General features: G+C 37.7%; 3 protein-coding genes across 3 annotated transcripts; 1 reads left to right on the top strand and 2 right to left on the bottom strand.

The window, feature by feature from the left end:
- Nucleotides 1-4,485: 4,485 nt before the first annotated feature.
- LOC101897553 (uncharacterized) lies at nucleotides 4,486-6,169 on the top strand. Its single transcript, XM_005176531.4, has 2 exons — nucleotides 4,486-4,617; nucleotides 4,690-6,169. Exons 1-2 carry the CDS (start codon nucleotides 4,615-4,617, stop codon nucleotides 5,992-5,994), a joined length of 1,308 nt encoding a protein of 435 aa, XP_005176588.2. The 5' UTR covers nucleotides 4,486-4,614; the 3' UTR covers nucleotides 5,995-6,169.
- A 6,885-nt stretch (nucleotides 6,170-13,054) lies between these two features.
- LOC101897388 (uncharacterized) lies at nucleotides 13,055-22,734 on the bottom strand (the record flags this gene model as incomplete). The annotated part of the gene is given in 5 exon segments (XM_059124275.1): nucleotides 13,055-13,977; nucleotides 19,813-20,460; nucleotides 20,850-20,869; nucleotides 21,182-22,298; nucleotides 22,300-22,734. Coding segments are annotated over 5 exon segments (3,066 nt in total), but the record flags the coding sequence as incomplete, so codon positions are not given.
- On the bottom strand, nucleotides 19,695-20,687 carry LOC131803189 (cuticle protein 16.5-like). The gene is made up of 2 exons (XM_059124279.1): nucleotides 20,543-20,687; nucleotides 19,695-20,460 (listed from the first exon to the last, which is right to left on the bottom strand). The coding sequence occupies exons 1-2, from the start codon at nucleotides 20,543-20,545 to the stop codon at nucleotides 19,786-19,788; spliced, it is 678 nt and encodes a 225-aa protein (XP_058980262.1). The 5' UTR covers nucleotides 20,546-20,687; the 3' UTR covers nucleotides 19,695-19,785.
- Nucleotides 22,735-24,639: the final 1,905 nt, after the last annotated feature.

The following is a 24,639-nucleotide window of genomic DNA, read 5'->3' as shown; positions in this document are numbered from 1 at the left end:
ATCTTAAACTGTAAATTTCAGAGAAATCGATGGGATGGTGCAATTAAAATTTTCAAAATATCGTAATTCGGATTGTACTGTCGGCGAGTATACAGAAATATAGGACTATTCTGACAGTTTTCCCAGGAGATGCCAACCCTATAAAAGTCAGAAATACCAAATATGGTTAAAAGTACCGAATATCGGAAGGTATCATATGGGACCTATACTTTGCGGGGTCTGGTCTGACAATGAAAATGTATAGTTAATATACATTGAATAAAAATATTCAATTATAGCCTACATTGTTTCAACATTTGACCAGGATATTTTGATTTCTAACAATTGAGGGGACTTTATAAAACCCGAATATTTATTATATATTTTTTTAAGGTTTTGTTGGGCAAATTGAAATTTCAGCTGTATTTCAGTATTTGGCAATTTAAAAAAAATAATAATAATAATAAAAATAAATAAAATCCGTTAAAAATTCTGTTAACATTTAAAAATACCAAATGTAAGCATTATATTAGGGTATATACGACGATGTGGACCTGCATAGGCAACTTTTGTCATAAGCCATTACAATATTTAAATGCGAAACTTGAAAAAGAAATCCGTGACCTGCACAGACAAATTTCTGTTTTAGGCTATAGTATCCATTACGAATACCAAATTTGAAACAATTCCGGTGAAAAATGTCGCTAAAATCATCAAAATGCCAAATATCGGGAGGTTATATGGGAACTATACCAAAACGAGGCCCCACTTTTCCACTTACCATTTTCAATACCAAAAGTCATTATATTATTATTATTATTATTATTATTATTATTATTATTATTATTATTATTATTATTATTATAACCCTTTGCAATAAATCCAAGGGGACCCTATACAAAATTGGATTTTGATTGTTGGAATTTTATATGTCTTTGTCATACTACCTGTAATAAAAGATGGATTATTTTGCCTCAAAATTGTAAACCTCACGCGAGTCAACAAATGTGTCTTTTTTTCTTTTAATAATGGTTTAAAACTCCCTTTTAACGGGATAGCAGCAAGTGAAATGATTCCGAAGAAGTATCAAAATTATTAGATAAGATAGATAGATAGATAGATATGTCCGTCCGTCTGAATAGAAGCCTATTGTTTTTGGAAATGGTCAAAAAATGTTCAGGGGTTGAAATAGACCAAAAAGAGATTCCTGATTTTGCTGATCTTGCATGGTCTTAGGACAGGGCAGTAGCCTACCAATTTGGACGGTCATCGATAATATTTAGCGGGATAAATAAACCATGACTTTTATGTCAAAAAATATGAAAATTTCCACTAAACCGCGAATATTTTTAATTCCGGCCAAATCACAAATAAATTAAAAAGTCACTTCTTACCATTACAGTAATGCTGATAGCCAAGATATGGAATATATAGCAAAATAGGTACATTATACAGGGTGAGATAGAAAAGAACTCCAACAAAATCAAACGCCATAATTTTTAAATTTTTTTTAATTCTATTGAATGAAAGCAAAAAATGTCGGAAATAGCATCAAATTTTAGAATAAGTTTAGATTTGTTCGAATTAGTCACTTTTGGCACGAATTATGGCCTTCAAACAGCCAATGAAGCACTTGCTTGAGGTGATCGACACTTTGGTATTTTTTAGTGCCAACCTTGATTTCCAAAATACGCCAGACAACCGATTGGTATGCACAGATTTTGGTGGCCATTATGCGCTGGAAATGAAGCGAGGAACCTCATTTTGTAACCATTCTTGGGTGGCGCGTGCTGAGTGCGATGGTGCTGAGTCCTGTCCAATGCCTGCGGTCAAAATGTTTGCGCGCCCATGGCTTTAATACACCCTCCAGAATATTTTCGCGATAATATTTGGCATTTATTCTGATGTCACAGTCGATTAATACGAGCGGAGAGTAACCATCAGCTGTTATGGCTAACCACACCATTACCATAGTCGGCGCTTGAATTCTGGTGGTCAACCGAAGGTGCACATTTTCAGCTGACCTGTTTGGCAAGTAAACACGATCATTTTGTTTGTTTACAAACTGCTGGACAACGAATGTTTTCTCATCGGAGAAAACCAAATTCGGCAGTTTACCACATTCGGCCAAGCGAAGCAACTCTTTGCTCTGAGTCTATTTTCTTTCTGTTGCGGTGTAAGTTCTTGTACTTTTTTGAATTCCAATTGCTTTACCCCAAGCTCATTTTTCAATATTTGCCGAATGGAATATAGTGATATGTTCAGCTGCCAAGCCATTTTTCGGCCACTGCGACGCGGATTTCGATCAAGTCGCTTCTTTACTTTTCGAACCATTTCTGCTGATGATGCTATTTTCTTCCGTCCACTTCCTTGACGTCGAGCTACGCTACAAGTATCACGGTTACAAGCGATGGTACGAGACACCATAGATTTATTTACATTTAAATGCTGAAATATCCTAACGATAGCCAATTGTGGTTTTCCAGTCAAATATAAAGAAATCTCACTATCACGCTTGAATTCCATCACGAATAAATTTTTTTTCTGGAAAATTTTTACCATAATGCTTTTGTAGGCTTGTAAACAATATAATGAGCTACCACTGGAATAATTTTAACAACTGTCGGACGAGTGGCTTAGAAATGATAGCAGTCTGAAGTTGGTTGCAGTTTTTTCATCTCACCCTGTAGTCCTACTAATACTTCCTATCGAAAAACTGCTTGTACATAGCCACGCTTTGTATAGTTCCCTATATTTCCTAATATTCGGTATTTCCATTTTTTTTATCCGCATTTCTCACCAAATCTATCAAATTTTGAATTTGGAGTTCTTATGACAGCCCTCAAATAATTTGGTATTTTGATGATTTTAGCGACTTATTTCTATATGGAGTTTGGTGTTGACAATAGGTATGGTACAAAAAAAGTAAGGTTGAGCTACCACCTGATTACAATTTTTTTCTAAATGTGCTCGACTTCTGCCAAATTTGTGTATGTATTTATTGTTTTGAAAAATGAAAACAAAATATTTTCCAAATCAATGATTGGAAGACACGTACAAGAAGGGGGCATAGCCTCATGGCTGCATTTCTGTAGTTTTACGAAGCTGTTCTACCTCTTTATTATACCATGGGTACCATTACTTATGGTAGAAAATTACCACATCTTTGTATATCCCCGATAGATGATATTTAGTATTTTTCTGATTTCCAAATTTGTATTTGAAATTTGCAATAGACAATTGGAAATACTGGTCCACGCTTTTGTATAGCTCCATATGACTGTACCACCCAATACCACCCGGTTGACGCTTGCTGGCTCGTTAAACTGAAACTGGATGGAAATTTCAAACTCTCATCAACAATTTTTTTGTTAAGGTTTTGGATGCAGACTTTTTTACTCTCAACAACAATAATTTTGTTAGGGTTTCGGTGGCAGATAGTCTGATAGATTTCGACACCAAAACTTACAAAACATTACTCGATTTTTGTTGACCGAATTTATTTAATATGTTGAATTTTCTATTTTGATTATACAAATATTTTTTTTTTAAATTCAACAAAAATTTAAGATTTTGTTCTTTCTGATATTCATTATTGCAGTAGCTTAAATGCGTGAAATATGCCCACTAAGCCGTCTAAAATACAACAATTTGTGCGTTATCTTCTTTTCTTTTTAACTGCCAATTACATATAAGACCAGATCTTTATTATTCTTAACCTCGAAGCAATTGGAGCTTCAAAAAATGTATTTTATTTTTATTTCAAGCGCTTGCATAATTATGAATATGTAGCAATACGGTATAAATACATTTTTTCTAGAGAAATTGGGGTTTAATCACCCTGTTAGCTAATACAGTGACGATGTGGAAATACTTGCTTGGTTATTGTTAATTAAAAACAAAAATAACAATAAACATACAAATGATTGCTGGTAATGAGACCGGACACAAACAAGTACCCTACATTGGTCCACTAACGAATAAAAATATGCTTCGCTTATGGATTAACTCATATCTAAGGCTGTTTTCAAGTTGAGTTCAATGAAAATGGAATATAATGGCCGGTCTCAGAACAAAGCACCAAATTAGGAGGGCATAATTTTCAGCCCATCCCAAAAGAAGAAAATGAAACAAACGTAGTTTAGATGACAACAGACAAATTTGGATAATACACCAAAAAGACAAATTTAAACAAACCCATCGTCTAGAGAACTGGTCTGTGGTACCCACACAAGTTCCCGAAATGAAAGCAACTAGATTATATCAGAGAACTAATGTGCGTACCAATTAAAGAAACAAACGAAACAAGAATTTTGTCTCTCATTTCAGATGTTCAGATGCAGCAATCTGTGCGGTGAAAGGGAGCAGGAAGCTTTAAATTAAAATTATTCTCCATAGAAGCTGGACTATCAATTTTTATGTTTTGACGTTTTTTTGGCTTGGTTTGGTCTGTGATTGTTTCGAAAAGACATCTTTTTAGTATTCAAATGAAAGAAAGAAAAAAAAAAAAAACAGTTATCACCACCCTCTTCTCAAGCGATTTCATATAAATAGATACTTTGGTCAATAGAAAGCTGTTACTATATTTTGCCCAACAAAACAAGCTAGTAGGATAGAAATAGTAGCTGCTCCAAGATGGTAAGCAATGGGAAAAACAAAATAACGATTGCAAGGAAGGAAAAATGAAAATTTTTTTTGTTTATTATTCAGAAATTCTTAATTGTGGCGGTCGCTTTGATTGCTGCAGCCACTGTGGCATCAGGCCAACAAGGTTACAGTTACCCCAAACCAGCCGCTTCATCACCAGTTCCAGTTAAGGAAAAGGGTTACAATTATCCTAAACCGGAAAAGCCATTCCCGGCACCAACTACCAAACCAAGTTACAAAGAACCCAAGCCTGCTGCCTCTTCACCGGTTCCCGCTAAGGAAAAGGGATATAATTATCCCAAACCTGAAAAGCCTTTCCCAGCTACAACTAAGAAACCAAGTTACAATCCCAAGCCAGCTGCTTCATCTCCAGTTCCTGCTAAAGAAAAAGGCTATAGTTATCCCAAACCAGAGAAGCAATTACCAGCTCCAACCACAAAACCAAGTTACAAGGAACCCAAACCAGCAGCCTCTTCACCAGTTCCAGCAAAGGAAAAGGGCTATAATTATCCCAAACCAGAGAAGCCATTCCCGGCACCAACTACCAAACCAAGTTACAAAGAACCTAAGCCTGCAGCCTCTTCACCGATTCCAGCTAAGGAAAAGGGCTATAATTATCCCAAACCAGAGAAGCCATTCCCGGCACCAACTACCAAACCAAGTTACAAGGAACCCAAACCAGCAGCCTCTTCACCAGTTCCAGCAAAGGAAAAGGGTTATAACTATCCCAAACCAGAGAAGCCATTCCCAGCTCCAACCACAAAACCAAGCTACAATCCCAAGCCTGCTGCTTCTTCACCAGTTCCAGCAAAGGAAAAGGGCTATAATTATCCCAAACCTGAAAAATCTTTCCCAGCTCCAACTAAGAAACCAAGCTTAAAAGAACCCAAGCCAGCTGCTTCATCTCCAGTTCCTGCTAAAGAGAAAGGCTACAATTATCCCAAACCAGAGAAGCAATTACCAGCTCCAACCACAAAACCAAGTTACAAGGAACCAAAACCAGCTGCCTCTTCACCAGTCCCGGCAAAAGAAAAAGGATACAATTATCCTAAACCAGAAAAACCATTCCCAGCTCCTACTAAAAAACCAAGCATAAAAGAACCCAAGCCAGCTGCCTCTTCACCTGTTCCGGCAAAAGAAAAAGGATACAATTATCCTAAACCAGAAAAACCTTCCCCAGCTCCAACTAAGAAACCAAGTTACAATCCCAAACCAGCTGCTTCCTCGTCAGTACCAGCCAAAGAAAAAGGCTATAGCTATCCCAAGCCAGAAAAACAATTCCCCGACTCAAAGCCCGCAGCTTCCTCTCCGGTACCCGCTAAAGCTGGTTACAGTTATCCAAAGCCTTCTGTAGTTTTTAGATACTAAATATTCTGCAAAGAATAACTTTAGTAAGACTTTAAATTCCTCAAGCATTTTCAATGCAATTAAGGTAATTTATTTCGAATCTTTTGGAAATATTTTTAGTTGAAGTGTTGATATTATGTTAAGTTATTTTTAGTGATTTCGAAAAATACAACGAAAGAAAAAAAATTCAGATATTTATTTATCTATTTTAATTTATTGGCAATAAATAACGAATTCATTATTCCAAATGAAATGCTTTTTAAGAATAATTTGGAAATCCCACTTGAATCGCCAGATTCAAAAGCAGTAGCTGGGACTTTTTTTTTAAAAAAATGCAAAAAAAAAACTTTAAAACGTGCTTTCATTTAATCGCAAAGTTGAAAAACTTAAATCTGCAACTTTCAATCCACTTCAAAATGAGACAGGTGTTTTAAAATGCATCAAACCAGACCGCATCGTCCGTAATGGCGCAATGTTGATGATTTTAGCGCATGAACTGCGTCATAGTATTGTCCTGAATATTGGGATTTAAATCAATATTCTGGTAAAAAACCTTATGACATATTTTTAATATTGCTTATTTTCCTTTTCGCAAAATACACATTCGGTTTTTCGAGGGATGGGAACATTTGGGATCGGTATGCTCCTCTCGCAACCATATCCTTGAATATCTTGTAATGCTTGAGTACTTATTAAGGTCTCTCGCAACCATATCCTTGAATATTCTGGAGTGCTTGAGTACTTATTAAGGTCTCTTGCAACCGTATCCTAGATCCTCGTAGTGCTTGAGTACTTATTAAGGTCTCTCGCAACCGTATCCTTGAATATCCTGTAGTGTCTGAGTACTTATTAAGGTCTCTTGCAGCCGTATCCTTGAATATCCTGTAGCCTGATTGAGTACTTATCCAGGTCTCTCGAACTCGATCTCTCGATCCTTGACCCGTTTCTTGAGTAATTATCCAGGGCTCGAGTGGAAGAACCACCAATCCCGGGCCGATGACGAGTAGGATAGTTGTTATAATGTATAGTTTATATATAGTTTAAGTTCCACCATAAATAAAAACATAAACCACTGTCTTTCTCTTTCTGTCTCAATAAAAAAAATATCTGTACGAACCCGTGGACTCCGACGAGCTATTCTAGCCCAAGGGGAGAAATCCTGTCGTTACAGTACCCAAAACTAATTCAACGTCTCCATATGCAAACCCTAGAAACCAACAGTGAACTTAATTTTAAATTGCAGAATGTCAGCTCCATCCCTTCACCCCATACCAAATTTAGTAACATTATAGCATATCTAAAACAGTCTGCATCTCTCCATCCTAGTTTTATTCCCACTATTCCTTCATCCAATACAAAATTTAGTAATTTTCGTTCAATTGCAGTGCACATTTGTAAAACCACCATCAGAACTTAATTCCAGATACTAAGTGACCTCAATTTCTAATTTTAAGATTCCGACCCTATCCCTTTACCCAGTACAATTTTTTCCATTCAGTACTTTTCGTACAATTATTGTATCCTTTTCCGAAATCCATTTTTTTCCATTTGTCCTGGCTACACATGAAGAGCAACCCTACTTCCAAATTTCAAGCACTATCTATTCACCCAACACCAAATTTTATCAAGTTTAGTACATTTTAGTACATCCTATATTCAGGATTTCAGCTCCATCCGTACCTCCAAATTCAAATTGTACTACACATTCAAATCTACCTCCTTACATCGACACACACACCTTAACTTTTATTTACAATCCCAATTTCAAGTTTTTAGCTCTAACCTTTCACATGATACGAAATGGTACCAAATATAGTATATTTTAGTACTTTTCGTGCACTTATAATACGAACTTTCAAAAAACTCTTACGGTCATCCCCTGCATCATCATACACTTCGTCAGTGACTCTCATTCCAAATTTTCGAATTCTAGGTCATTACGTTTGCCCAATAAAAAGTATACAATTTTTAGTACATTTTAGTACTTTTCGCACCCGTTTTCGGTCCAAAAGTGACCTTCGCCCAATATTTCAAGATTCTAGCCTCAGACGTCATCTTACTCTTCAGGTTCTTCTTCCCTCTTCTTTTCATCCATCTTGGGGCAGCACCACCGGCGGCAGAGCAGCAGAAATCTGTTATTCATGTGTACAGAAAGTACTGAAAGGTTCAAAATGGTACAATATTATTATTGAGCGATAGGTAAAAGCTGGAACTTTGCAAGTTTGCATTGGGGTGGGAGGTTTGATAAGGCGAGATTTTCAGAACTTTTACAAAATTAATTTTAACTTTAATTTTACAAAAATTATTGAAATTTTATTGATCAAGCAATAAAATATCCTATTTTGGAACATTGCAAGGGGGTTACTTTTCCTGTTTATGGGCGATATTTGGTGAGATTTTCGGACTTGTATCAAGTATCTTGAAGTAGCATCCTTATTGAGACTTGCCTGATTACATTTTAAGGTATCGTGAAGCCGTAACCTTGAGTTTGCCTTGGTTCCTTATTAAAGTTTTTTAAAGTCAGATTCTTGCGCATACTCGTAGATCCTTGATCGAGTACTTTTTAAATTATATTACAGCCGCAGCCTTGGGCAGACTAGAATATCCTTCCTTCAGTCTATATTAAGGTCTCTCGCATTCGTATCTTCATATATCTTAGTACGTGTAAGGTATTTTACAGTAGTATCATTGTATGTCCTTTTAGAATCTGAGTTCTTATTACGGCCTCATGCAGCCATAACCTTGCTTGAGTCTCAATGTCTCAGTCGTAGCTTTGTCTTTTGTTTTCGATCATAATTTGAGTATTTGTTAGGATTTCTTGCCGCCGTAGCTTGTGTATTTTTCCTAATTAGAGCCTCTTGAAGTTGTAACCTTGGATACCTTCTTAATTCCTAGGTTTAGTACTTTCTGAGGACTCTTGCAGCCCTAGCCTTGAATATCCTTGTAGGCCCGTATTCTCGTGAGGACCAGAGGACTTATATGGCTGTCTATATATGAGCGCTTAACAAGGTGTGAAGTCAAAAGGACTACAAGGATCTAGGATACGTTTGCAAGAGACCTTAATAAATACTCAAGCACTACAAGGATCTAGTAAACTAGGACTAGAAGGATATTCTAGGGTACCACCGCTGTCCGAGGATTAGAGACCTAGATAAGTACTTCTAAGGAAGGATGTCACTTACCGAAGCTGGTGTTTTCACGTTCACGGTCTGGCACTGACTGTCACGATTCTGCCATCGAATGTCCTTTTATACCCGGCTCTACCACGTGTTCGCAGTTGAGTAACGAGAACTTGTTTACAAAATTTGGTTATCTCAACAACATCACATGTGCTCATCACCGCCAATGGTAGTGATGAGCGAACACTGATCTGTTGTTCTGATAACGGTTCACCTTTATTAAGTGTGGTTGCTCGCAAGAATTTGACTGGGCAAATTGCAAACTAATCATAGCATTTTGTGTGGGTAAAGATGACGAAGGATTTTTGCCGTCACAGTAGAAAAATTGAAAGTGGGTCCAATCTTTAATAATTTTACTAATATCCTCCTGGGTAAAGTTTAAACTGAAAGATTTTTTGGCGTAAACGGTAAAAATTTTTTATATTCCTTATTCCTTGAATAATATATTTAACATTGAAATTTTGAAAAAGGGTGCGATGAACATATAACATTTTGATTAAAAGTTTTTGTCAAAATAAAAAAAAAGTTGCTCATTTTTAGTACTAAATAGTCCTTACACCAACTGTTAGAACAAATCTAAAACTTTAAGGTAGAGAAATCTTTTGGAATAAATAATTCCAAATATTTTATCAGAAAAATTTAATGCAGTCCTAGAGATGCTGTATTGTGTGGCACAACACTGTGCAATTCTTCTCTCTATGTGTTGTTATCACTGAACATACCCAACATACAAATAATATATTATAATTTCCAAAGCATACTTTCAGGATGGACGAGTAATTTGTATATTCTTAGAGAAATTGAAATTTATTGATATTATTTACATTCTTAACTAAAAAAATGTTATTGTTTATATATGCATTAGTCAACAATATTTAGCAATTACAGCACTTTCATAAATTTACTAAATTAGATGACACTTAGGAGGGAAATAAGGTATTTTTGAAAGTACAGGGTGCCTGCCGCATATATGTTTTACAAAAACACAATCCCATATTTCTACATATGAATATAATCTTAATGATACACATTATTATGGGCGCCTCGAAATATGGTACACTATATAATACACAGACTAACAGAGAATGTTATAAGATTATTTTTATCCGGTTAAATTTAGATGTATACACAAATTAAAGTTTTTGATGCATTCAACTGTGTATACAGAAAATAACAATGAAAATATGGGCTTTTTGATAGAACTTTAAGTGGTTACTGAGGAATATAAGGGATATAAGGACTTTGACCATTTTTGGCGATTACACTAAGTGAAATTCCGCTATATTTCTCGGGATGTATAGAAAATCGCCAATCTTAATTATCATTTTGCTTGCACACAAATAACATATTTGCATTCATAAATTAAATGTGATAGCATTAAACAAGTGAACATTATGTTTGGCCGGGCCGAACTTTTAATTCCCTCCACCATTAGGTGAAGAAAACCATTAAAATTACAAATATCGGAAGTTTATGTTATATGGGGGCCATACCAAAACGTGGATCGATATGTCTCATTTTCGATACCAACCAACTGTGCCAAATTTTAAACCTCTACGAAATAGAATTTTTTGCCGATCATTAATATATATACACTTTGTGGGGTCAATGACGAACATTTAGAGGTGTTACAACCGGAATGACAAATTTAATATACCCTCTTTCCAAAAACGTAAAATATATAATTTTCACTTTATTATTTTCCCTACAACACTATTTGTTATACCCTCCACCATAAATAGTACGGAGGGTATATTAAGTTCGTCATTCCGTTTGTAACTCATGGAAATAATAATTTTAGCTCTGTCCGTCCGTCCGTCTCTTGTAATCACGCTACAGTCAAAACGAATTAAAATAGAAAGATACAATTTTGCACAGATCTGTCTTTTGTCTGCAGGCAGGTCAAATTCGAAGATTGTCTATATCGGTTCACGATATCGTATAGCCCCCATATAACGGTACCCCCGATATTCGGTATTTTGATGAAGAAAGCCACATTTTTCAATGGAATTGTCCGAAATTCTTCATATGGAGTTATTTGTGAGTACTTTACCCCTGACAGAGAATTGTCTATATAGGTCCACGATATTGTATATTCCCCATACAACGGTAGCCCCCGATATTTGGTATTTTGATGATTTTAGCCAAATTTTTTAACTGAATTGTCTAAAAATTCACGCAAGGAGTTCCTTGTACTTTATCCCCTGGAAGAGAATTATCTATATAGGTCCACGATATCGTATGGTCCCCATATAACGGTACCCCCGATATTCGGTATTTTTATGATTTCAGCCAAGTTTTTCAATGGAAATGTCCTTAAATCCACACAAGAGGTTTGGTATGGTATGGTATTTTCATGATTCTAGCGACATTATTAACCGGAATTATTTAAAATTTCGTATATTAAGTTCGGAACCGTTGCTATACCCCATGACACAAATTATGCAGGACCACGTCTGCGTATAGCCCCCATATAACGGTTTTCATTCGAGCGGTATTTTTCGACAGATTTTTTGAAAATTTTCAAGTTTCTTCTAAAAAATGGAGGGTATAAAAAGTTCGGCCCGGCCGAACTTAAGTGCTTTTTTACTTGTTAAGGGTATTATAATGAAACATTCAAAAGAATGAAACATTACGAAACATTGGTCCAAGATATAGAAAGTAACATATGGAACTTACTATTTCGCCGAACTGAGCCGCTCTAGCTATGCATATCCGTCTGTCCATGTTAATTTGTAATCACGCTACAGGTCGCAATTATGCCCCGATCCTCACGAAATTCAGCATGTAGATGGGGTGAAGGTCAGAATAGAAGACTATAGTTTTTGGAGATGATCGCAAGATATTTAGGTTGATATGGACCAAAAGATATTTAGGTTGATATGGACCGAAGATATTCCTGATTTTGACCTGATTTTTCCAAGTAAGGACTGTTACTTTGATGCTGATATCCAAGATATCGCACATATATATAGCTAAATATATACAATCTCATATATCATAGAAGTGTTTGGTTTAACGAACCTTATAACTCAGGAATGGCTGGACGGATTTCGACATTTCTCACCAATTCAGAATGCTCTTTTGGCGGAAAATACAAAATCCGGAAAAATCGCATAAAGAGTTCTTAGTAAAAATGTGAATATTTTTCTATAATATTTTGTGATACCTTTTACTTATTTTTTGAAACCCGTCGGAAGTGCCAAAATTTAGTCCATTAGGGCTGATATTAGTCATTTGGTGCACAATAAACTCGCAATCGGATAAAGATATATATGTGACCTATATTCAAATCTTGATCCGATCCTGACAAAATTTTGACGGTGGTATTTCCGGGCTGTATCAGACATCTGGTACCAAAGATCATTGTTGTGGAGTGCATATTATGCATTTTAGGGACACAAAAAACAAAATCTGATGAAACATACAGATGGAATGTGCCAAAATTTAGGTCATTTGGACAGATATAGGCCATTTGGTGTACAATTAACCCGAAATATATATGGGAGCTATATGTAAATTTAAACCCATTCTCACAAATTTCAATATGGTTCGTCCTTGGGCCTAACAAATAGTGATGGAAAAGTTACATCTGAATCGAGTAATAGATGCGAACTGCATTTAATTAAGTTACTTTTCGATGTTAACATTCAAAACGCCGTAGACGTCTGTAATTAATTTTTATGTTGCCCGGTTTAGTATAAAGTGACATTCGAGGCCCTCGAGTAAATTTTCCAAGTTCCATATTTTTTTTTCCAGAGAATAGGACATTTACAGGACATTTAAGCAAAAACTTTATATTTTCAAATCTATTGTATTATCCTTTATTTCGATGATTTAAAAAATAAATCTCGTACTATTGCAAAATGTTCGATTCTTCCGCAAAAAGTAGAAGTCATAATAATTGAGCTATATGGCATTGTTACAATTGTATCTATTGCTTAGGTGATAACTATTTTATTTTAAATAGTCTCACAGTCTAGAAACGGCGGTGACGACGGATGACACGACGACGGTTGGTCTTGTATTTGTAACCTTCAGCCGAGGAGAAGGTGTGGGCTGGCTCAGAGGCACCAGTTTCATAGGATTCAGAGTAAGAAGCAGCTGGGGCAGAGTAGGAAGCAGCTGGGGCAGAGTAAGAAGCGGCAACTGGAGCGGAGTAAGAAGCAGCAGCTGGAGCAGAGTATGAAGCAACTGGAGCGGAAGCAGCTGGGGCAGAGTAAGCGTATTCACCAGCTGGGGCAGAAGCAGCACCTTGAACGGGAGGCAAGTATTCAGCACTGACATCACGACGATGACGGCGACGGTAGACAACACGACGGTTGGTCTTGTATTTGTAACCTTCAGACGAGGAGAAGGTGTGGGCAGGCTCAGAGGCACCAGTTTCATAGGATTCAGAGTAAGAAGCAGCGGGAGCTGCGGCTGCTGGAGCAGAGTAGGAAGCGGCAGCAGCAGGAGCAGAGTAGGAAGCGGTAGCAGCAGGAGCGGAGTAAGAAGCGGCAGCTGGAGCAGAGTAAGAAGCAGCAGCTGGAGCAGAGTAGGAAACAGCGGCAGCTGGGGCAGAGTAAGAAGCAGCTGGAGCCGAGGCTTGGACTGAGTAAGAAGCAGCAGGAGCAGCTGGGGCAGAGTATGAAGCTTGAGCTGAGTAAGAAGCAGCAGGTGCCGAGTACGAAGCTACAGGAGTAGAGGCAGCAACAGCTGGAGCCGAGTAGGATGGAGCTGGTGCCGAAGCGTGAGATTCATGGGGTGGCAAGTATGAGCTGCTGAGGTGGCTGACATCGGCTGTAGCCACAGCGACCAAGGCGAAGAGGGCAACAAAAAGTTTCTGAAAAAAATCAAAAATTTCAAAATTAGAATTTAACACTTCAACACATAATAATAATAATAATTTTATTTAATTGTTTTTATTAACTTTCTACTAACCATTTTGAGTGGGGTTATCTCTTATCCGCTTTAGAAACCAAGAGAAAATGATACTCTATTCGATGAAAAGGGTGCACTTATATACCCAAAAAAGAAACGGTGGCCAGATTTTAATTTGTTAATTCTAAATTTAATTTACTCATAATTAGTTATGATTTGGCATGTGTGCACTACGTTTCGTTTCGTTTAATTATTATTTTTTGTTTAATTTTATGCAGTCTACAGGTTTTCTGTTTCCTTTCTATTGCAACCTGAAGGAAGTAGAATAAATGAGTCTCTCAAAAAGCTTGTTTCAAACCCTGCCCTGCTTGCATTGTTATTGCTGTAGATCAGCATAAAAATAGCCACATAGCCGGTCAGTTTTCCAAATCAATGCAATTTTTCAAAAAAAAAAAGAAGAAGAAGTCACGAACGAAATGAATAGCGGTTTTTGTTATTTATTTATGGTTTGTTTCCTTTCTATTTTAAGAAAAAAAATTATACAACACTATTTTGAAGTGTTGTTCGGTTTTCTTTTTATGCAAAGTTTATTGATACATGATTCATCACATTGAATTGTTTATGTGGAGATATTGAAAAAAAGAATGGAAAGTGAATCAAACACATCCATGGAGTTCAATATATCTTGGCCAATTGATTGAGAAGAGTGTTTCGTTGTGGTACACAGTTTAAAATAACCCTTGGAGACAACAACCATAAAAAATCATACATAGCTCTATAATATATAATCAAGCGACTCCAAGCGGTCCTAAAAAGAAACCCTGGGAACCATATAAAAATAGATCTAGAGGCTAAGGCCTCCTCTCGTATCTTAGAACATAAAATCGCAGTTTTCAATCAATTAATGACGAATAATAAAATCAACTTTACATAGTTTTGGAAATGGTGTTTTGATGGAAGCAAAGGTTATAGAGAGTATAAGGTGAAGACCATGAGAATAGTTTGTGACATCATAAGCGCCTTAAAATTGTTTTCATCAGTGACAGATATATGAGAATCCACAGTAATTTCTTAAAAATCAGCTTCATTTATCAACTCTGTATTGCAAAATAATTCGGTTGCAGTTTTCTGAAGAAAAAAAATGCTTCACCCGAAAGAAAAATGTTTTTGTTTCTAAATAAAATTAAACAAGTAAGCAAAGGCAATAGACGTGCGGGGCCGACCATGTGATACCCTACAACACTACAATATGTTAGGGTGATTCCCTTATGTCCAAGTCCATTTTGGAAGATTTCGCTTTTGAAATTTTGTCATGGAGTACTGCCCAGATATTGCCCTTACCATTTTGACCAGGGACATTTGCGCACTCCGTCGTGCTGTTAGTTTTTGTGGTCCATTTTACAGCTAAATATAATCCAATGGTCATCCAAAAAGCTAGAATTCTTCCCTATCCTTAACTCTCTTCTCAGGCATGTCGATTGGCTTCAATTGTGTGATCAGTAGTTTTTATCTGTTTCGGTTCATTTGAGCCCCTTAATATTTTGCGATCATCTCCATCTACAAATTTAGACCCATCAATATGATTTGCTTGTCTACGATATTTGGCTATATTCATCAACGAAATCAGCATAAAAAAGCCAGAAGTTCGCCTTTTGTGTATTTCGGATATCGCCTGTAAGTAATGTTGGTATTTTTTTCACACAAAAACAGTGGTCCATTCTACCTGTTGTACTTTGGTTTCTATTTGCGACCTTAAAACTGCTGCAAAATCGGGAACATTTTTAGTGGTTGGTCCATTTCAACCCCTAAATATATTGCGGTCATCTTTGAAAACAATTGCTCTTCTGAGCCTAACCCTACCCTTGTGAAAATTTTCGTGAAGATCGGACGATAATTCCAATCTGTATATAATAACCCCAACCCGTGTTGTAAGGTGAAAAAATTTTACAAAATGTACATTTCAATATTATAAGTCAAATTGAAAAAATCGCATGCGATAAAAAATATGAAAAAATAAAAAAAATGCCACAAAACGCTACAAAATCTATAATAACACCATTATTGGCAAATTTTTAAGCGATTTTTTTTGATTTCATTCTCTTATGCCATTCTGAATTGACAATATTTGTCAAAATCGGTCCAGCCATTCTTGAGATATAAGCATTCTAACTAACATCCCCTTCCTTTGTATATACACATTGTATATATTTCGCTATATATAACCGATATATTTACTATCGGCATCTACGTAACGGTCAGGATTGACCTGTTCGTCTTTTTGCGATTTCGCCGGGATTAAAAATATTCGCGGTTTAATGAAAAATTTGATTTTATTTAACACAAGTGTCATGACCTTTTCACCCACTAAATATTACCCGATTACCATCAAAATTGGAAGACTTCTGCCCAGCCTTAAGCTCTAGCCATATGCTAACTTCCGAGTCAATTGGTCTATAACTGCGACCTGTAGAGCAACTGCAAAATAAAGATTTTTTACTGTATTTGGCCCATTTCAACAACTAAATATTATGCGATCATCTCCAAAAGAAATAGGATTCTATTCTGGCCCAAACCCCACCTCCATTCTAAATTTCGTGAAGATCGAACTATAATTGCGACCTGTAGAGTGATTACAAATTAACATGGACAAACAGACAGACGGACGGACGGACATACATAGCTAGATCGACTCAGTTCGGCGAGATAGGAAGATCCATATATACTTTCCTATGTGGGAAACCAATATTTCGAGGTGTTACATAATTGTTGGCCCAATCAAACTTGTAATACCCCCAATACATAGTGTTGTAGGGTATACTTATATGTACATATGTAAAGCAACGTTCGCTAATAATAAGAGGGAGAATTCAAAGGCTGTAGTATCGATTACGAACTTTAAATAACACATCTGAAACAATTTCGGCGAATAATGTCGCTAAAATCATCAAAATATCGAATATCGGGAGGTACCAATATATGGAGGCTATACCAAAAAGTGGACCTTAATGGCCCATTTTCAATACCAAAAGTCCTGCAGACATAATATACATTTCAGTAAAATTTTATTAACCTACTTCATTACGTTCGGAAGCTAAAGTGATTTCCGCAGACGGACAGACGGACGGGCATCGCTAAATCGACATAGAATTTTATGCTGATCACGCACTTATATACTTTGTGGGGTCTAAAATGTACATTTCGAGGTGTTACAAACGGAAACTCCATAATATTGCGGAGGTTATAAAAACAAGTTAAAAGTATACGTCGTTTTTTCCGGCAGATGTATACCCTCAGCCAATGTTCGATTATTTAAATGTATTTTGATTTCTGTTATGATTATACAAATTTTCGACAAATTTTCGGAGTAAGTTCCGAAGGAATGGGCCAATATTGTCAATTTCGTATCGGACATAAAAAATATGATATAAATATTGAAATTACCTTCACTTTATATCAGATATGTGATCATTTGTAGATAATGTTAAAATGTGTGTGAGGTGCCAGATATAATGAACCGAAGTATTTCATTTTCATACTTCATCTAAACAGATAAAACTCTTTCTTTGAGCGTTTTGTTTTTCAAAATCTTGAATCCTATGTGGGGGAGGTATCAGAAGAAATGGTTCGATCTTCAACATTTTTATAACAGAACTTTTGTTGATGGAAATATTGAGATGTGCCAAGTTCGAATGGAATTGGATGTTAATTTCGCGTTTTATGGCTTTCGTGGATAATCAAAATGTTGACCCTTTGTGGGGAAGGTATCAGATGGAGTGGATCGATATATCCTATCGATTGAGAGAAATATTGGGATCTGTGAAATTTGAAGGGAATTGGATGCTTACTTCGCATTTATAATTCTTTTGGTCGTTCCAAATTGTGACCTTTTGTGGGGGAGGTATCATAAGGGGTTCGCAGTTATATATCATATTCACAACAGACCTTGTGTTAGCAAAAATATTTGTATGTGTGAAATTTGCAAGCATTTTGAGTATTTTGTTTTTCAAAATCTTGAACCCTATGTTAACCCTTAATTTCGCGTTTTACGAGCTTCACGTATATTTAAAATGTTAATTCTTTGTGGGGGAGGTACCTGAAGAAGTCATCCGATATATTCCGTTGTTACACCAAACCTTGGGTTAATAAAAATGATGTGATGTGAGTAATTTGAAGATAATTGGACCGACATTATTCATTTTTGCACCTGTCGTAACACTGATGGAAATATTATTATTTGCAAAGTTTGAGTAAAATCGGATTATTCTTTCTTTTTCTGTGCAGTAAAATATTTTTTTTTTTTTTTTTTTTTTGAAATTTTCGACCTTTTGTGGAGGAACTACCAGAAGGAGTGCATCGATATTGCCCAACTTCGAACTCAATCTAAGTTTGATAATAATATTACGATGTACCAAGTTTGAACCAAATCGGATACTATCTTCGAGAGTTATCGTGCGCATCAGCCAGCCAGATAGACGGACGGACATCGCTAGATCTATTTGGTCCAAAGATACCTAGGGTCTAAAACCTTTATTTCGATGAGCCAGCCAGATAGACGGACGGACATCGCTAGATCGAAATGTCCTGAAACGGATTTGGTCCAAAGATACCTAGGGTCGAAAACCGTTATTTCGATGAGGCACGTTCTGGCCGTATCAAATGATATATACCCTTTCTTTTGCTAGCAATGTTGTCCAAAGAATTATCTACCTGAAATGCATGGATTACTCCCGATGTAATCTTCTAAAACAACCGCACAACCGTAGTTCATACAATTTTTTTGAGCAATTTTTTTTATAAAAATTCCGATTTTTCCAACAATTTGGAAAAATTGGATTTTGTCGCACCAGCCAAGTTCGAAGATGAGCTATATTGGTCAACGTCTTCGGAAGAATTCATATAATTTTATCTTCCCGTATTTTGACAATTTTACGCCATATTTGGTATTCTGACGATATTAGACACACATTCGAAAGGTATACATAGTTTCAAATTCAGTATTTAAAGTTTATAATGGGTTCTACCCCCCTATAGCAGTCTACTGTTGTCCTTAGCCACCATATAATTGGACCTACCCATATTCGGTATTTTAAGGATAAAACCATCAGTTGAAGTTCATAATAAGTTCTGCCTACTGTGGCAGAAGACTTACACCTGATATTCGGAATTTTGAGGATTTTAGACCCATTTTCATAATAGATTATATTTCCTGTGACGTAAAGTGGTCTATATATGTCCACTTTTTCTTATATCCCCTATATAAAGGTACATTCCCAATATTCGGCATTTGATCATTCTACCCTCAGTTTCTAACGTATTGGAAAAAAAAATTCAGTAGTTCCAGCTCATAAGGAGTTCTATCTACTGTGGCAGAACAATTTTTCTCTCGCCGATTTTAGCCACATTTTCCAACGAAATTACATAAAATTCGGTATTTGAATTTCGCAAAGGGTTGAATTTTTGATTGTATGTTTTTAGAGACAGAAGTGACGTATACCACTCGAATACTGGAGTTTCGGCAGGCACAGATATAATTTATTTTCTAACTCGTTTCAAAGGTTCTCAAAGGGTTTCAGTATTTTTTTTTTAAATTGTGTTTGACCTTCTTTTAAAGAATTTTGCCAATTAGGTCCATCAACAAAATTCCTACCGATTAATTTAAAAATTACAATAAAACAACTATTTTTTTAATTAAATTTTTTCTTTATTAGATTTCAAGGCTTTCAGCTAGCTAAACAATTTTTTTCGGAAAAGAATTCTTCCCATTCCCAGCTTAGAAACGACGATGACGACGAATGACACGACGACGGTTGGTCTTGTAACGATAACCATCGGCCGATGAGAAGGAGTGAGCTGGAGCCGAAGCACCAGTGTCATAAGATTCGGAATAGGTAGCAGCTGGGGCAGAGTATGAAGCAGCTGGGGCAGCAGCGAATGATGGAGCTGGAGCAGAAGCAGCTGGTGGCAAGTATTCACTGGATGGAGCAGAACCAGCACCTTGGAAGGGTGGCAAGTATTCGGTGCTTACATCACGGCGATGACGGCGACGATAGACGCGACGACGGTTGGTCTTGTATTTGTAACCTTCGGCGGAGGAGAAGGTGTGGGCAGGAGCAGAAGCACCGGTGTCATAAGATTCGCTGTAGGTTGCGGCAGGGGCCGAGTAGGAGGTGGCTGCTGGGGCGGAGTAGGAGGCGACTGCTGGGGCGGAGTAGGAAGCGGCAGCAGCTGGAGCAGAGTAAGAAGCAACAGCTGGTGCAGAGTACGAAGCAGCGGGGGCAGAATACGAAGCAGCTGGGGCCGAGTATGAAGCGGAAACAGCAGGAGCACTATAGGAAGCTACAGGAGCTGAGGCATGACCTTCATGAGGTGGCAAGTATTCGCTGCTCAAATGGCTGACATCAGCAGTTGCCACGGCCACCAGGGCGCACAAAGCAATAAAGATTTTCTAAAAAAGAGACCACAAAAGTTAATTAATTTAATAGTCTAAGGGTGACTTTCAAAGCCCGCTCACTCGCGGTATTACTAACCATTGTTGGAACGTTTATCTCCTATCGCCGGAAGAATCCAAGAGAAAATGATACTTGTACTGGCCAAATTACCAGCCTTTTATAGTCACAACAAATTACCCGGGATTCGGGACATTTGCATAAATTCTGCATGCAAGACAATCATAATTATTTATGGACTTTTATAATTTAAAACCCTCGACGGGTTTTCTGTTTTTTTTTTTTGGTTGACGAAATCCAGTCTTGTGGGAGCTCAGCAACAAAGCCTTTTGCTCCTCTGCCCGCCCAGCAGGTTTGCCGCTACTTAAGCTAGAATAGCTTTAATAACATTAGAAACTGAATCTGACGCTAAGGCTGAGACAAATGACCAGGGCAATTAATTTTGTTTTGTTTTGATTGGAGAAGCGTAAAAAGTACCACAAGAAAGGCAGAAGAAAAAGATAAAGAAAAGAAAATACGGTTTTTTTTTATATTTTGTTGGTTTTACGTTTTATTGTGTGTTTCTCATAGTTTCAAGTCAATGGATTTTGGCTAAAGAACGCGTCTGAGAATGTAAAGTCTTATCAAATAATGCTATGGATGTTCGCGCCCCCAGTAAAAATCTGGGGATATTTTTCAAGATCTGAAAAAGATGCTAGAGTGATGTTCTTTAGTGGCGACGGTAGACAACGCGACGGTGGGTCTTGTAGCGGTAACCATCATCGGCCAATTCATGGGCGGGGGCAGCTTCTTGGGCAACAACAGACACTTGTTCTACGGGGGCAGGTTCGTAGACAGGGGCGGCTTCTTGTTGGACAGGAGGCAAGTATTCGTTGGAGGGCAAGTGGCTGACATCACGACGGTTGCGGCGGTAGACAACGCGACGGTGGGTCTTGTAACGGTAACCATCGGCAGCTACTTCATGAGCGGGTTCAGCATCAGCTTGAACGGGGGGCAAGTATTCGTTGGTGGGAGCAGCAACGGGGGCGGCTTCTTGTTGGGGAGGCAAGTATTCGTTGGAGGGCAAGTGGCTGACATCACGACGGTTGCGGCGGTAGACAACACGACGGTGGGTCTTGTAACGGTAACCATCATCGGCCAATTCATGGGCGGGGACAGCTTCTTGAGCAACAACAGAAACTTGTTCTACGGGGGCAGGTTCGTAGACAGGGGCGGCTTCTTGTTGGACAGGGGGCAAGTATTCGTTGGAGGGCAAGTGGCTGACATCACGACGGTTGCGACGGTAGACAACACGACGGTGGGTCTTGTAACGGTAACCATCATCGGCCAATTCATGGGCGGGCTCGGGTTCTTGAACGGCAACAGGAACTTGTTCTACGGGAGCAGGTTCGTAAACTGGGGTGGCTTCTTGTTGGGGAGGCAAGTATTCGTTGGAGGGCAAGTGGCTGACATCACGACGGTTGCGACGGTAGACAACGCGACGGTGGGTCTTGTAACGGTAACCATCGGCAGCTACTTCATGAGCGGGTTCAGCATCAGCTTGGACAGGGGGCAAGTATTCGTTGGTGGGAGCGGCAACGGGGGCGGCTTCTTGTTGGGGAGGCAAGTATTCGTTGGAGGGCAAGTGGCTGACATCACGACGGTTGCGACGGTAGACAACACGACGGTGAGTCTTGTAACGGTAACCATCATCGGCCAATTCATGGGCGGGGGCAGCTTCTTGGGCAACAACAGAAACTTGTTCTACGGGGGCAGGTTCGTAGACAGGGGCGGCTTCTTGTTGGACAGGCGGCAAGTATTCGTTGGAGGGCAAGTGGCTGACATCACGACGGTTTGCGACGATAGACAACGCGACGGTGGGTCTTGTAACGGTAACCATCATCGGCCAATTCATGGGCGGGGGCAGCTTCTTGGGCAACAACAGACACTTGTTCTACGGGAGCAGGTTCGTAGACAGGGGCGGCTTCTTGTTGGACAGGAGGCAAGTATTCGTTGGAAGGCAAGTGGCTGACATCACGACGATGACGACGGTAGACAACGCGACGGTGGGTCTTGTAACGGTAGCCATCATCGGCCAATTCGTGAGCGGGGGCGGCTTCAACAACTGGGACCTCTTGTTGTTGTTGTTGAACAGGGGGCAAGTATTCGTTGCTGGGCTGAGGGGCTACAGGGGCCACAGAAACTTGCTGGGGTGGCAAGTATTCGTTGGAGGGCAAATGGCTGACGTCAGCAGCGACAGCTGCAATCACAGCAAAGGCAATGAGGAACAATTTCTATAACGAAATCAAAAAAAGGACACGACCACGTTAGCAAACCTCTAGGCATATAATCCAGGCCAAAAAAAGCAAAACCTACCATTTTTGTTTCTTTTTCTTTTCTCTTTTCCTTAGTAATCCGAACTTACTAATCCACTGACTTTACACACTGCAGGCAGAACTAGCTATGCTTACAGTAGTAACTCTAAGAGTAGAATGTTGTAGTCACAGAACTATTTCTTACTATTTATACACAAATCGGAGTAAAACTGAGAGCGTCTGAGCATCGCCAATCGAACCAAAGTTTGGTAATTTGTAATTCTTATTTTGCGGATCGAAAAAACAAAAGATGGCCAAAAACGCACACACACACGCACACACATGTGAGAATAGATAGTTGGCTCTTCGCATGGAAACTATTGTGTAGAGTAATCGGTGGATAGATCGGCCATAGACAGAATTGCCAAAAAAACGTAAAAAAAACAAAACAAACAACAATATTGGTAACATCCAAACAAAGAGTTATACCGCCAACCGAAAGATCAGCAAAGATACGCACTCACACACACGCACGCATATGCTCAAGAGCTCAGGCCAAGCTAGACGGCGGCGTCAACATCGGCTGGCTGTAAAAGTTCGCATCACCAGCCACAAAAAAGAAGGGTTAAAAGAAAGAAAATAGAAATCTAATGAAGGCAAGAACAAAAAAAAAAAAACACAACATCATCGCCTCTAGAACCATAAACTTAATAATGATCGTCATCATATGGCGATGATGATGATGTTGTAGTTGGGCAAAAATCATTTAAGATGTATTATATCTTTTGGGAACACACACCAAAAATTAAAAAAAAAAAAAAACTATAATTTGTTTAATCTTTGAAATTGTTGTAGCTATATTTAGAGGGCGATAATTTTTATTCGATTGTATCGTTTTTTTTTTTTTCTTTTAATTTATTCACTTTTAAGTGGCTTGATTTTAGAGCCATTGGATGATTCAAATTTGCCAGGCAGATTGGGCCTCTGTAATATTTAGTTTTATGATCAATATTCATTTGTAACAAAACGATCGATGTTGTTTGGTGTGGCTGCTGAAGATTGTCTTCCTCATGTTGCGAAAATAAATTAAAAAAATTAATTTTTTTTTCATGTGGTGCACAGTGGTTTTCTATTATTGCAAAGGATTAAAAACATAATAATCAAAAATTTGAATTAAAATTTGCGAAATTTCCCAAAATAAAAAAAAAATGGATGATAAAAGAAATTTGAAAACAATGCCGTTGGAAACAAAGAAACTGATAGAACTTAATAATAATAAATTTAAAAAAAAAAGAAAAAAAATGGGACCAATCTCATAAATATGGATTAAATAAATTATTTAGATTCGAAAAATATCAGAGATCAAAAAAAAAAAAAAAAAACAAAAAACTAAAACGTGTGACCTGGTTACAAAATTCTGGCACAACATGTAATGTGAACTTGTAAAAATATTGAAATTTTTTCAATATTTCAAAATGGGAAATGAAGTGTTAACAGTTTCGAATTTTTTGGGAACTTCATTTTAATGGCGGACGGGAATTTAAACGTTCATACCGTGCAACAAAATTTACCTCTGGTATTGGTTTCTCACTAAGGAATGAGAAGAAAAATTAAATATTTGGAGTCGATAGTAGTGTATCGAAAAAAAACAGTATATTCGGCCTATCCGCTATTCGGATACACTTCACCAAAATTTCAAAAAAATAAAATTATGTTAAAATCTTAAAAATACCGAATATCGGAAGGTGCCGTTATATGGGGGATATACGATATTGTGGACCTATATAGACAAATCTATCTCTGGGGGTGAAGTACTCACAATGAACTCCTTGTGTAGAATTTCAGACAATTCCGTTGAAAAATGTGGCTAAAATCATCAAAATA

Source organism: Musca domestica, unplaced genomic scaffold, assembly GCF_030504385.1.
Source record: "Musca domestica strain aabys unplaced genomic scaffold, Musca_domestica.polishedcontigs.V.1.1 273, whole genome shotgun sequence".
Taxonomy (NCBI): Eukaryota; Metazoa; Arthropoda; class Insecta; order Diptera; family Muscidae; genus Musca; species Musca domestica.
This window is presented reverse-complemented; position numbering and strand designations above follow the sequence as displayed.